This window comes from Cervus canadensis, chromosome 8, assembly GCF_019320065.1.
Source record: "Cervus canadensis isolate Bull #8, Minnesota chromosome 8, ASM1932006v1, whole genome shotgun sequence".
Classification (NCBI taxonomy): Eukaryota; Metazoa; Chordata; class Mammalia; order Artiodactyla; family Cervidae; genus Cervus; species Cervus canadensis.
The window spans coordinates 37,085,930-37,100,875 of record NC_057393.1 but is presented as its reverse complement, the minus strand read 5'-3'; the positions used below and the strand labels follow the sequence as shown (position 1 = coordinate 37,100,875).

Sequence of the window (14,946 nt, the reverse complement as noted above, 5' to 3'; positions counted from 1 at the left end):
TATTTCAAGATTTATTAGTATAAAATTGTTCTTAATGCTTTTATATTAATTTTTAGTTATGTATTTGTTACCTATGCTTATGACATTTTTTAAATCCCAAATTTTTTAATGTTCTCATTCTTATTTTCATGCATCTTATCAAAAATTTTATTCACTTTTTATTTCACTGGATGTGAATTCATGTTTGATGAAAATTCTGTGGGCTTATGTTTGAAGATACACTCACACAGAGCACTTACATTTGCTTCTAATAAGAATCTGTGGGTACTGCAGCCAGAAGCCATTTTTAAATAGACTTTCTGCTTGAGGTTTTTCAGAACACAGGAATGTGAATTCAGATTGCAAATCCATGTGAGGAACAGATTGTGGTTACGAATTTTAAGAGGAGGTTTTTCCCCCTCTACCCAGAGATCAAGGCATCTTTCTTAGTTGAATTTCTTTGCAAGAGAGTTTTATCCTTTTCTTACCAAGGGTCTATCCTTTCTTGGTTCTGGCTATGCTATTCACTGTGACCCCATTACCACCTTAATCTGCATCTTCCATCCTCAAAGCAGCCGTAGATGTCAAAAAAAGCAATGTTGGTCACCTAGGGATTAACAAGTGACTTCAGGACAGGTGCCAGCCATTTACCTTCCTAGAGTTCTGCTTTTGCTTTTTGTTTAGAGGACTAAGGATGTTATTCCCTGGTGACTTGTTTCCCTGGTGGCTCAGAGGTTAAGTGTCTGCCTGCAATGCAGGAGACCTGGGTTCAATCCCTGGGTGGGGAAGATCCTCTGGAGAAGAGAATGGCAAACCCACTCCAGTATTCTTGCCTGGAGAATCCCATGGACGGACGAGCCTGGTGGGCTACAGTCCACGGGGTCATAAAGAGGCGGACACGACTGAGCGACTTCACTTTCACTTTCACTTTAGAGGACTAAGGAAGTTATTCCCTGGTGGCTCAAATAGTAAAGAATCTGCCTGTAATGCAGGAGACCATGGTTCTGATCCTTGGGTCGGGAAGATCCTCCGGAGAAGGGAATGGCTACCCACTCCAGTATTCTTGCCTGAAGAATTCTATGGACAGAGGAGTCTGGTGGGCTACAGTCCATGGGGTCACAAAGAGTGGGACATGATGGAACGACTAACTCACTTTACTTTCTTCCCAGCTTAGCAGTGCTTTGATAACATAGTTAGAAAATATTTTATCTAGCACTTTTGAGTGTTTTGTACTGGGAGAGTTTTGGTGGGGAATAATCTAGACTTTATATTTTAATTGTCGCATTTTCAAAGCCATTCTCAGCCATGTTGCACAGGGTATAAGTTTGGGTCTCCTATGAAGCACTTCTTTAGGTATGAGAACAATCTCTAAAATGCTTCTGGAGGACAACGGTGAAATAGCTTTCTATCCAGGCTAGGATCTTGGTTATATTCTTCAATTTTTACAATAACAAAGTATAATTATTCCCTATCCTTAGATTTCTAGAAGAAATTCACATAGGATGATGCACTGAACTGTATAAAGTTAAGAGAGAAGAGCTTGCAGTAGACTAATGCTCCAGATGAGAACAGCTAGAAAAGCTGTATAAAATACAACAACTAAAAGTTTGAAAGCATTAAGCTATTGCTGAGACAACCAGGGACTTGAAATAAGGAGAAACTATACAGAGAGAATCAAAGATAAGATATATTATCATTTTTGAATATGATAGAGTAGCTTGAGGCAGACAAATACTAACATAAAGATGAACAAGACACTCTAGGGAGAAATACCAACAAATTGTTTAAAAGCACTGGAAAGTTACTAAAACAACCAGACTTTATGGCTAAGTTGAACTGACACACTGCAGCTGTTTGTACCTGGATGTATTTGCTGATTCTGGACAAGAAAATGAAAATCTGAACTTTGCCTTGGAAGAATACCAATGACATTGACAGATGGCTTCAAGAAGCTGGAAAAAAAAAAAAAGAAAATTTAAGAGTTCAGACTACGTCAATATTCTGGTGAGAGGGTGTGTCGAAGACTGAACCTGACCCTCAGCTCCTTTTCCACTCAAGATATTTGTCAAATTTCAAAGCTGCCAAGGGCAGGAGGCTAAAAGGCTTACAAGAAAAACACAGTTGGGATTTTGACAATATAGGGGTGCTGAGGCATCTAATTGTTCAAATGAACTTATTTACAAAACAGAAATAGAGTCACAGATGTAATAAACAAACTCATGGTTACCAGTGGGGTAAGGGTTGGGGAGGGATAAATTGGGAGCTTGGGATTGACATATGCACACAATAGTATATAAAATATTATAGATAACTAATAAGGACCTAGGGGCTTCCCCAGTGGTTTAGCGGCAAAGAATCCGCCTGCAAATGCAGGAGATTCAGGTTTGATCCCTGGGTCAGGAAGGTCCCCTGGAAGAGGAAATCTCAACTGACTCCACTATTCTTGCCTGAAAAAATTCCATGAACAGTGGAGCCTGGTGGGCTACAATCCAAAGGGTCGCAAATAATCAGATGTGACTGAGTACACACACAATAAGGACTACCGTATAGCACAGGAAACTCTACTTGATCCACTATAATGAACTGTATTGAAAAAGAACCCAAAAAAGAGTGGATATATGCATATGTATAACTGATTCACTTTGCTGTACAACAGAAACTAACACAGCAGTGTAAATAAACTACACTCCAATAAAAAGAATTTAATCACAAAAAGAAAGGGGGTCGCGAGGAAAGGAGGGTCTTCAGGGAAGACTTCAAGAAAGAAACGGGAAGGAAAACACTAGGCAAAAAGTCACTGCCCTCAATAACAAAAACTTTGATTTTAAAAAAGAGAAGTAATAAAAATACTAAAAAACAAAACAAAAAAATCACTGTCCAACCTAGAAATCACTGTTCCAGGCCGACTCAACCTGCCACAGGACCTCAAACAAGTCACTTCCCCTCTCTGAATCTGAGTTTCTCTTATAAAGGTGGACATTTGCATCCTACGGTTTTCAAGGTCCTTGTCAGACTGATATTTAACTTTTCTCCATCCTATGGGAAGAGGGTGGGCTTCACCTAACCCAGTAGAGAGCCAGAGGAAACAAAATATGGGTGATGAACTCCAGTGCTTACAGAGGTAGGGGGACAGCATGAGAGAATGAAGCAGGGATGACAAAAAAAAGCAGGTAAAGCCCATCTAAAGGAGGCAGCTGCACTTAACTCCAGGTGATGGTCACCATTAGGAAAGACCTTGCAATATTTTGAGCTAAAAGGAAATTCAGATTTTTTTTTTAATGTAGCCTGCTGATGGCCTGCTCTTAGCAATAAATTCTCTTTTAAAAAAAAAAGAGAAACAAAAAATCAACCTGTGTCCAAAAAAAAAATCTGCAGCCATTTTCAGAGATACTATATCCTTCTACTTTTCTGTATATTCATTCTATTAATTTTTGAGAGTTTGATATTGAAACTCCAACTAAAAATCTTAATCAACTTCAAAAATAATTATATAGTGGAACTATATGTAAATTTGTTCTATAGTTTCCGAGTCTCCTGTAAATGTGTTATCATACTTTCATAATTTAAAACATTCTTTAAAAGAGGAAAAAATATCTGTAGCCAGATACAGCCTGTAAGCCTACAGTTCACAACTTCTGATGAAGAAGATGTTATGATAAAATTTGTTTTTTATCATTGGGCCTTTCTAGAAGGTTGGTTAGTCCCCCTTAAGAGACACTGTGCAGAAACTCCTTTCTGGAGTTTTAGGCAAGAACTAGAACTAAGACTTTGTTTCCTGTACCCGCTGCTTCCCACCCCCAGGAGCTGAACCTCCCCTCAGTCTGGGACTGATGCCCGCTGCCTGCGACACACACCTCCCTGCAGCTCCAAGCTTTGCCCTTTCAGGAAGGAGCTGGAACTCAGGAGACAGTAGCTGCTCCAGCCCTTCCCACACCACCCCCTCCCCTACTTCAAGCTGAGAAGTGGCCCCCAAGATAAAACTGACAGTGTGTGAGGAGCAGTCAGCACAGATGGGGACAGTCAGAGGGACAGTCCCAGCAGCCCAAGTCACTGCCCCTAGACCCCAGCCCCAATCGTCAGGAGGTAGAAATTCTCACTAATGAGACTGGGACCATGTGAATACCTTCAGGCAGATCCAATTCCTGGTCCAAACTAACCTTGCTCAGTTAAACAAAACAGGAGAATCTCAGTTGATGGTTTCTTATTTAACTAACTGGGACTTTGAGAAAGAAAACATTCTCAGATCTTATATCAAACACTTTTATTTTTAAAGTGAGAAGTTCACAGAGGATAGCTACAGGAGAGTGAAATATTTAGAATAGCAAAATTGTGGGTGCTAGCCAAACCTCAAATACTGTCACAGCAGAATTATTCCAATAGTACTTTTCCAGCATGGCATATCACATGTGTTAAAATTAACTGCATTCTCAGAACACCTTTCAACGGATGTCCATGATGATAGAAGTGAACATTCAGAGGCTCCTGTTCTTAAGATCTTACAGAATTGATTTATGCACAGTCCAAAACAAAGTATATTACAACACATCCAAAACAATTCACCTCCATTAAAAAAAATGTTGACTTTCAAGAAATTGGTAGGAAGACTTAAAATAACAAGAAGAACATAGGCAAGAAACAGAAATGGCTACTTTTATGTGCAAGGTACTGGATTCTTGCATTGAGAATCAGTGTCAGTCTTCACTTCCAATATCACATCGATAAAGTATGGCAGGAAAACGAGTCACCTTCAATATGAAGGATGCGAGTTGTGTACACTTATAACACTCTTGAAGATACAATAGTGTCGCAGGCGGAATGCCAGCAAACAGAGGGGACCTTCCGATGAGGTCAAACACTCATGAGTTATCAGATGACCCTTCAGGTACTTGGGTTAAGCAACTACAACATTCTGGTTTAATCAAGGCACTTGCAGAGAGTGATCCTTGACATGACATAGAGTCCCTACAAGTTGCTGGCCAATGATAATGGCATGGGTTTTTTGATTAAGCAGCATTTACACTGAGAACCCAAGCATAATACCTGGGCCACAGGTAAGGTCACTTATCCCACCGGGACTGCAAAGCCAGATTTGCTTAAGCTTTCCCCAAATCATGATTTTTGATGAGTCACGCTTGAACAGAAAGGCTTCGTGTAAAATCTGATTCTCCAGAGTTATAATTCACCTTTCCCCAATAACCACTCAGTACCCCTAAAGTTTGTTTGGGTTCTTCTCCACGAGAATACCTACAATGGATCATTTTCTCCCCCCTACAAATTACTTCCCCAGGAGAAAACTGTAAAACCAACTTAAAAAAACAAAATAACCTTCATTTTCTCACCAACAATTAAGTATCAGACCTCCTGCTTCCACTCTGACCTGAGCTGCAGAGCCCTTTGTGTATACTTCTCAGACATTCCTCATACCATTAACACAGCTTTCCATCACCATCCACTGTCCATCCTCAACCTTTCCTTGCCCAAGATGAAAGCCAGTGAATTGAGAGGGAAGGAGAAAAGGGTGTTGACAGAATATGACTTTTATAAAAACAGGGTTCCAGGCTGTAACTTGATCCTCTATAGCAACACTGGGCAATGTCATCCATACAAACCCCCACACTAAATTCTCAAGGGGCTATCATTTTTTGTAGCCAGGTCTCAAAAGCTCCAACCTAAGCCTACTGAAGGAAAGTAGCAACGCCTTCCTAAGATTGAGCAACACAGACCTAGAATCACATGGGGGAATAAGGTCAAGACCGGTCACCAGGTTGCTTCATTCATCGGTAAGAGGCCAAGTTCTCCATCCTCCCCCAGCTCTGCCATTCTGGGAAGAGCCCACTGGCCAGCCTTGGGCTGCCAAAGACGGTCGACTCCAGCTCGGCCTTGGGGGGTGGCGCCTGGTGGAAGGCACAGTCCTGGGATGCCATCTGCGTCTGCACCCCGTCAGGCTTCCACTGTGCATGGATGATTCTGTAATTCTGACCCTCGTTGTTGTCCCAGAAGACCTGCCCATTAGCATGGTAGGCGATACAGAACTCAATTTTCTCCTTCGTGGGGATGACGGAGGGCAGGTCAATGGCAAACGAGAAGGTGTCACTCTCCGAGCCACCGTACACATTTTTCATGTAGGCACAGTCCACATCGTTGTAGCTCTGCCAGGAGTCAAAAGTGATCCGGATCTGAACCTTCTTCTCAAAGCTCATGTTCTTCACCTTCACAGTCCCCGTCACTGTTCGCTCCTGCAAAGAGCAGTTCTCCAGGCAGACAGAGTTCTTCTGGAAGTGGTTCCGAAAACTTAAGTAGTCAGCTGAAGGCTGAGGGAAATCCAGAATCAGGTTCTTCTCCTCATGGAGCTTTAAGCCTGAGGAGATATCATTCAGGTCCAACAGGTCAAACTGGAGATCCCACACGGGCTCCTCTGGAAGGTCTGAGAAGACGTGGATGGCGGTGAGGGAGAGGCCCTTAGAGTCCGCAAACACCACCCGCTTCTTGGCTTGGTTGTGTGAAGGCTTCCAGTCATCCTGTGCTCTGGCTTCCTGCTTTATGTTGAGACACGGCTTCAGGGGCTTTAATTTGTTCACAAAATTTCTTCGTTGGAAGTCATCATAAGGGCTCAGGAAGCTCTTCAGAGGTGGGGAATGAGCCAAGCAGAGCCTCACAGCGACATCCACGGGCATGACGGAACTTGTCAGAGGCCGTGGATCTAAGACCTGGATCATTCTGGAATATAGAAAGAAGAGGGGTTATCATCTGCACCTGGAATGCACTTCCCCTGGTCCCAAGTATGTCTGTACTAATTTTGTTGGCTATGATAGCCAGCACAGTGCTCTCACATGTGGTATAGGAATGCAGGGTTAAGTGATAAGAGCTGCATCTTATGTTTGGCTCTACCCTTGACCGGCTATAGGCCCTGGGTTAAAACACTTGGTGACCCAGCTTCTCCATTTGAGAAATAAAAGATTTGGATGGGATCATCTCTAATACAGCTCTAAAAGCATTTGCTCTATTCTGGAGCACCAGTTCTCAAACCTGTCTGTTTTCAGGCAGGTTCCTTACTATCAGAGCCACCACGGAAGCCCCCACCATGGCCTAGAGAGTTGGATTTTCTACCTTTCTCTTCAATGCAGAATCCATTGCATCAAGAATTTATATATGTTCTTAAAGCTTCCCAGGTAAGCTAATGACCAGACAGGTTCTAGAATCAAAGTTCCAGACTGCACTCCCTCGACTGCTTTGATGATTTTGCTACTGAATCAATTACACTTCTCTGGAACCATAGTCCATTTAAAAAGAAAGAATAAAAACAGCAAAGGATTTTGAGAACAAAAGACTAGAAAGAGTGAATCAGAGGATTATCTCTGTACTTTCATTACCATGTTCTTCCTCATTTTATACAAATAACCCACTGAAGTGCAAGGCAGCCATTTATGAATTAAAAAAAAAAACTTTACATAATCTGTATTTTACACAAAAAGACATTCATGTCAAGTCCACATTTAAGTGGGAAAAGCTGATGATCTGCAAATTATTGTCATTATTTAGTCACTCAGTTGCATCAGACTCTTTTGTGACCCCATGGACTATAGCCCACCAGGCTCGTCTGTCCATGGGATTTTCCAGGCAAGAATACTGGAGTGGGTTGCCATTTCCTTCTCCAGGGAATCTTCACGACCCTGGGATCGAACCCGTGTCTCCTGCATTGCAGGTAGATTCTTTACCGCTGAGTCATTGGGAAAGCCAAACCTGAAAATAGGGTATTTTCAATATGTGTTTTATACACACACACACACACACACACACACACATATGAACTTATAAATGTTGAAAAGTGTAATAGGAAGCACAACAAAAAGTTAACAATTATCTCTGGGTGATAGGTGATCTATTTTTGCCTTTGTACTTTTTTGGTATTTTCTAATGTTCTGGCAATGGATATTTATAACCAGAAAGATAATAAAGCTATTTAAAATTTAAACATAACTATGCTCAGAAATATTAAACCATGAAGTATCCATCAAGAAGGATATTTTTTCTGGCCTTTAGCCCTGTGTATACATTGCCAAACTCAAGGACATTTTTTCCCTATCCTAGCCTTCAGATAAGAAGTGTGTGTATACTGTATGTGACATTTCTCATTCTGGCTTTAGTAACTGTCTTCCCAGCATCTCTAAGCACATAGGCAAATGGTCATAATCATAAGATGGATAATAAAAAAACATTCTGAGAATTCATTTTATTAGCCCTAGGATTTTTCTGGGAGACCTACAAACTTAGAACAAACAAATGAGAGAGAAAGCTATATTTATTGGTCTAATAATAGTTAACAGGCAGGAATTTCAGAGAAGTCTTCTGCTAAGTTATGCCTAAAGAAGCTATTTAAGTAGTTTTGTGGGTGTTTTTTTTTTATTTGTTTGGGGTTTTGTTCTGTATTTTCATATTTTGCACTTATAGAAAGACAGTTTTAGGATATGGCGATTTCCCTGGAATGTTAAGTCTGGCCCAAGAGTTTAAAAATAATCATTTGCTCAAACTCTGAGACTGAGTTTGCTATGGCAAACCGTCAGAAGAAGGAAAGAGGACCAAGGAAAGTGAACATCGTCCATCGTTAGTTCTTCCCAAAGCTAAACTACCCAACCAGAAATCTGAGTGCTCTTCCCACGAGTCCTTGAGACATCTGGGCAGGACCAAGAGATACGGTTAGAATCCACGAGGGAATCAGAACTAAAGCTGACTCACGTCAAAACAGTTTCTGGTTTAAGATACCGTTTACCGAAATCAGCTCTGCCTAAGATGCTCAGAGCAAATCTTCACACCTCCAAGGCCTCCCGGGCGCCAGATTCAAGTCAGCAGCCTGTCAACCCGCCCTCCCCTGGGGTCTCCAGGGCGGGGATGACAGCAGGAAAACGCATCCCAGCCTCCCGACAGCTGCGCTCTCCCTGAGCTCCGGGCGGGAGAATCTGCCGGGAACCTACCTGGTGCAGCTCATCAGGCAGAGGAGCGGCGGCTCTCCGCGGTTTGCGAGAGCTCGCACCCGTCTCCCGGGAGTCCCCGTGTGGCCGCAGCTCCGGCAGATCGCGGGTGCGGGGCCCGGGAGGCCGCTTAACTGCTCGGGACCACGTGAGCCGACTGCCAGGGCCAATCGCCGGGCCGCGGGCTCGACGGCGCGACCAACCAGCGCTCGGCTGGGGCGCGAGCCCTTGCCCGGGACGTGACGGCCGTGGTGCAGGGTTCGCTGGGCGCTGGGGGCGCTCTGGGACCCGGGGCCAGCTGGCCAGGGTAGCGTAACACGAACCCCGGGCGAGGAGGCGCGGAGGCAACCGCGTAAAGCAAGTAGCGGCTGCAGGCCAAGAGGGAAAGCAGCAATCTTCCTCCCGCGCGGGGCGCCGACACAGCGGGGCTGCCGGGAGGGAGGTGTCTTTCACTCGCTAGGCTTCTGTATACGTTATCTGAGCGCAGGACACTGTGGCTCGTTCCGCGGAGGCGTGGAGGGGTGGGGGTGGGGAATGGGATGTGTGTGTGTGCTTATATTTACATTTTTGAAATGTTTATCTTGTTCATTGCTTGGTGCATTGGCTCATCTCCCTTTCCTTGCCCTGAGCAATCAGAAGTTGACCGCATATTTTGGGGTTAGGGTGAACCCACAAATGCACCACACAGTACATTCCTTCTCTAACTAATATTGTTAATAAACCGTGTTAGTCAGTATAGATCGCTTCAGCCCTGTCCGACTCTTTAAGACCCCAGGGACTAGCCCGCCAGGCTCCTCTGTCCTTGGAATTTCCCAGGCAAGGATACTGGAGTGGGTTGCCATGCCCTTCTCCAGGGGATCTTCCTGATCCAGGGATTGAACCTGGGTCTCCTGCTTTGCAGGCAGATTCTTTACCATCTTGAGCCACCGGCAGTACGTGTTAGCTCTGTTATAAGACAATGAGGCAGCATTTCATTAAAAGGCACTTTGTATTTCGAACTATTCTTCAGTTTTTCTCCCTGGAAGAGAAAACTAAAGCCAGAAATGAAAAGGCCTCTTTTGCTCATGTGGTGGGTCAGCCCGCAGAGCCAGTGGTCAACCCAAATCCCTCGACTCGGTTCTGACGTCCTCTGGCACCGATGTGAAAACCAAAATGTTAAACTATCGCACTGTAAGTTTCATGACTCTCCCAGGCCAGTTACTCTCAGCGAGGTTTCATAATTTTGTTTAGTTTGGGGAGTTTTTAGACCATCAGTTACAACCATAAAATTAAATTTCTAAGTCGAGTAGGAATTGTTTGTATAAAATCCATGTCCTTGCTCTGTTCTCAATTTAGTTATCCAGTAGTCCATTAAAATGTACAGAATATGCAGTGTAAAATGTACACAAATCCCTGTGTCTTTAAAATCACTGTTAAAATGGTGTGGCTAAAGAAAAAGAAACTGAGTGTCACTGGGGCAGTTGTTTATCACTTGGGCTTGATTTTTTAAAGGAAACATCCAACTAAGAGCAGATCTTCTAGTTTCTCAGCACAACCAAAACTAGCTGAAGAGGCACGGTTTGGGTTTGACACTTTCAAATCTAGACAAGTTCGAGCTTCAACTCCCTCATCAGTAAAATGGAGATAGTGAAATTGTTCTGAGGATTAAATGAAACTGTGCAGATGAGAAAACTCAGCAAAGTGCTCGGTATGTGTTCAACAACACTATGTTGAGCTAAAGAGTGGCTATTACCAATTACAGTTACAGAGAAACATGAAATAAGAAAAATAAATTGTGATCCCATTTTAGGGGTAAGACATGCATATATGGAAAAGAGAATATACTCGACCAAAATGTTAACAGTGCTTAATTTTGGGCAATAGTGATATTATGAATAATTAAAATTTTATTTCTCATGTTGTGGGCTTCCCTGGTGGCTCAGATGATTAAGAAGCCGCCTGCAGTGCAGGAGACCTGGGTTCAATCCCTGTATTGGGAAGATACCCTGGAGAAAGGAATGGCTACCCACTTCAGTATTCTGGCCTGGAGAATTCCATGCACTATACAGTCCATGGGGTCGCAAAGAGCTGGACATGACTGAAGCCACTAATACTAACGAACTGAGCAACTTTCACTTTTCACTTTTTTGTCATTTTGCTTCTCTGTATTTTTTTATTTTTTTCTACAGTGAACCTGGACTTTCTCTGTAACTGAGAAATCATCATTAAATGACTTAAGACTTTCAGATTCAGCTAATATATATAGCTTACCTACTAGGTGCTAAGAACTGTGTTGGAGGCTTTGACATGCTTACACCATTTACTCACAGTCCTTTTGAGTTTGGGCTTCTTTCTGTTCAAACTGCTTTCTCTTCTGCCCCCTGGTGCTGACTGATGCCATAAAAGCCACTATTCTGAACTTAAAAATCAAGGATACAGGGCTGTCTCCATTGACATGAATCTACCACGGGTGTACATGTGTTCCCCATCCTGAACCCCCTTCCAACTCCCTCCCCATCCCATCCCTCTGGGTCATCCCAGTGCACCAGCCCTGAGCCATGTCAATGTATGGCAAAACCAATACAATACTGTAAAGTAATTAGCCTCCAATTAAAATAAATAAATTTATATTTTTTAAAACGGGCTGTCTCCAAAGAAGAGTCAACACGCAATTAACTTCTAAACTGGATGATCCAGGCCTCCCACTTATATTCCCTCCCCTCACCTCAGATTTACTGAGATGTAATTGATATACAACATTATGTAGGTTTAGAGTATACAAAGTATTAATTTGATGTATTGCAAAATGATTACCACCATAGCACTAGCTAAAGCCTCCATCAAGTCACATAATTACCATTTATTCTTTATGGTAAGAACAGTTGAGATACATTCTCTCAGCAACTTTCAAGTATATAATAATACAGTATTATTAACCACGTGGTACATTAGATTCCTAGAAGTTTATACTCTTTGACCATCTCCCCATTTTCGCTTATACCCTCAACCCCTGGTAACCACCATTTGACTCTGTTTCTATAAGGTTAGCTTTTTTATAGTCCATATATATGTGAGATCATATGTGAATATTTGTCTTTCTGTGTCTGACTTATCTCAACTAGCAGAATCAGGTCCCTCATTTCTACCTCCTTCCAGGGTTTTATTGCACTTCATTGTGATGAGAGGGACTGGAATGGAATCAGCATTCCTAGTCATGAGTTGCACAAGTAAAGACACAGTAGATTAGGAATTGTGGGAAGTTTTATAGTTACTTGTAATTTTTCTCCAACTGCAGTTTAACAGCATCCAAACATTGCTTTGTCCTACCAGTCTAAACAATGAATCTATTGATGAGGGCTTCTTGATCTGTGCAGTGTTTCTGGCCATGCCAGGGGTTACAAGGACTCATAAGTCACCGCCCCTTGACCTTGAGAATGGTACAATCTTTATTATAGAAAACCAAATTTAAACTCATGAAATACCCAGGGAACCTTTTAAGGTCCTCCAAGGCAAGGGGCTGATGATGTGTGACATACACAACTGGGTCTCTTCCACCATCTGTCCAATACATTACCAGATATGGGAAACAGTGACAGGGAGTCCTAGCCAGTCAACTCATTTTCTCCAAACTTGCCCTTTTTTTCAGTGCCCAGTGAAGAAAGTTCTTGAATATACTTTACAGTTATTAATATTAAGATGATAGTTCAGTTCAGTTCAGTTCAGTCGCTCAGTCATGTCCAACTCTTTGCGATCCCATGAATCGCAGCACGCCAGGCCTCCCTGTCCATCACAAACTCCCGGAGTTTACTCAAACTCATGTCCATCGAGTCGGTGATGCCATCCAGCCATCTCATTCTCTGTCGTCCCCTTCTCCTCCTGCCCCCAATCCCTCCCAGCATCAGGGTCTTTTCCAATGAGTTAACTCTTCGCATGAGGTGGCCAAAATACTGGAGTTTCAGCCTCAGCATCACTCCTTCCAATGAACACCCAGGACTGATCTCCTTTAGGATGGACTGGTTGGATCTCCTTGCAGTCCAGGGGACTCTCAAGAGTCTTTTCCAACACCACAGTTCAAAAGCATCAATTCTTCGGCACTCAGCTTTCTTCACAGTCCAACTCTCACATCCATACATGACCACTGGAAAATAAGATGCTAGTACTCAGTAGTAACAGGATGAACTTCGTAACTGATCTTCAGGCCCTGCCCTGTAGAGGTAGTGAGGTTGAGAACTGCTCATTTTCATGAAAAGAACTGAGATTTTCATTTTGAAGAGAAGAGAGAAGCCAGTTTACATGACTCTGTAAATAGTAAGCTCTCTCTTACACTGACTCCTGTCTTCTTTAGCCACATTGGATGGGCACACCAATATTAGATGAAGGAGTATAATTTTAAAAAAGAAAAAGACACTTATGTAAAGTTTACTTTGGGTCAGGGACTGTTTTAAGCACTTTACAAATAAATATTAACTCATGTAATATTTATAAGAATCCTATGAGGTTGAAACCATGATGATTATCCATATTTCAAGATAAGGAAACTGAGGGGACCTGGGGAGCTTAAGTAACTTGTCCAAGATTGTGTAGCTAGTAGATGGCAAGACCAAGTTTCAAAACCCTCTAGAGTCCGCACTCCAAGTATGAGTTGCTCTGAAAAAAGACAAGCACCACACTGGTAACCACCAACACCAAAAAGATGGTCTGTAGAAGGCCAGAGAGATTCAGAAAAAAGACGGCTCCCTAGGGAATATCTGTGGAAGTTTTAAGGAGGAAGTGAGGCTTGGGAAATGGGAAGAAGTTAACTAGACTGCAGTATCATCTTTAGGGCATTTAGATGAGAATCCGGCTGAGTGGCTCAATCAATGAGAGAGTAAATGCCATCACAGTTGAAATGGTACCAGCAGCTCACCATTCTACTCAAAGTACATATTCCCAGAGGATAAAAGAAAGAACTAAAGTATTGCTGAGGAGACTATAGTAGCAGTAGTTGTGTTAATCACTCAGTCATATCCAACTCTTTGGGACCCCATAGACTGTAACCCACCAGGCTCTTCTGTCCATGAAATTCTCCAGGCAAGAATACTGGAGTGGGTTGCCATTCTCTTCTCCAAATGGTGAGTAAACTATACTATTGGCCATTCTGTTTTCACTGAAAGGATATTCAAGCATCATTTTCACTTCCTGGATTTTTTTTTAAGTTTAAAAAAGTCTCTACTTTTAGAACATCCCAGTAGGAGAACAATCTGGGTGCTGCGGTGAATGCACAATTGCTGCGACCAAAAGGAAGTGGTTAAAGAAAGTGCAAGACATTACCTGAGACCTGTGGGGTATCGCAGGTGAGATGAAGAAGAAGGAGGGGGGAGGGGGAACAGAAAAGGATGATACACTTGACCTTTCCAGTAATCTTTTCAGAAGAAGGACAGAGAGGTAAAAAGACCGGTAACCATACCAAGTTGTCTGAGTGGTAAATGGATAATGTGAATGTAATGAACCTTTGCAATGTGTGCTTCAGGACTTTAGAGAAAGGAGAGGCCTTCAGGGGCCAGGATGGCCAATGACGACCAGGACATGCCGGGTAACAACAAGGAGAGCAGTTTGTAAGAGGTGAGGATTCTAGCTGGGGGGATTACAGGGAAGAATCAAAGGAGAGAGACCCTTTAAAGTTACTTTTAAAAATTTTTTTACTTATTTATTTACTTATTTTTGGGTCTTTGCTGCTTCATGCAGGTTTTCTGTAGTTGCAGCAAACAGGGGCTACTCTTCATTGAGGAGCTTGGGCTCTGAGCCTTACAGGCTTCAGTAGTTGTGGCTCAAGGGCTCCAGAGAGCAGTCTCAATAGTTGAGGCACACAGGCTTAGCTGTCCAGCGACATATGGAATCTTCCCAGAGATTGAGCCCTTGTCCCCTGCATTGGCAGGTGGACTGGACCACCAGGAAAATCCTAAGGTTACCTTTTTTTTTAATCCCCTGGAATATCTTGAACAAAATTAGAGATGTGAGTGATACAAAATGAAATTAGCAAAGA

General features: G+C 42.7%; 1 protein-coding gene across 1 annotated transcript; it reads right to left on the bottom strand.

Annotated features, from left to right (window-relative positions):
• Positions 1–4,225: 4,225 nt before the first annotated feature.
• On the bottom strand, positions 4,226–9,106 carry PPP1R3C (protein phosphatase 1 regulatory subunit 3C). The gene is made up of 2 exons (XM_043476377.1): positions 8,949–9,106; positions 4,226–6,696 (listed from the first exon to the last, which is right to left on the bottom strand). Exons 1-2 carry the CDS (start codon positions 8,960–8,962, stop codon positions 5,754–5,756), a joined length of 957 nt encoding a protein of 318 aa, XP_043332312.1. The 5' UTR covers positions 8,963–9,106; the 3' UTR covers positions 4,226–5,753.
• Between the last annotated feature and the right edge of the window lie 5,840 nt (positions 9,107–14,946).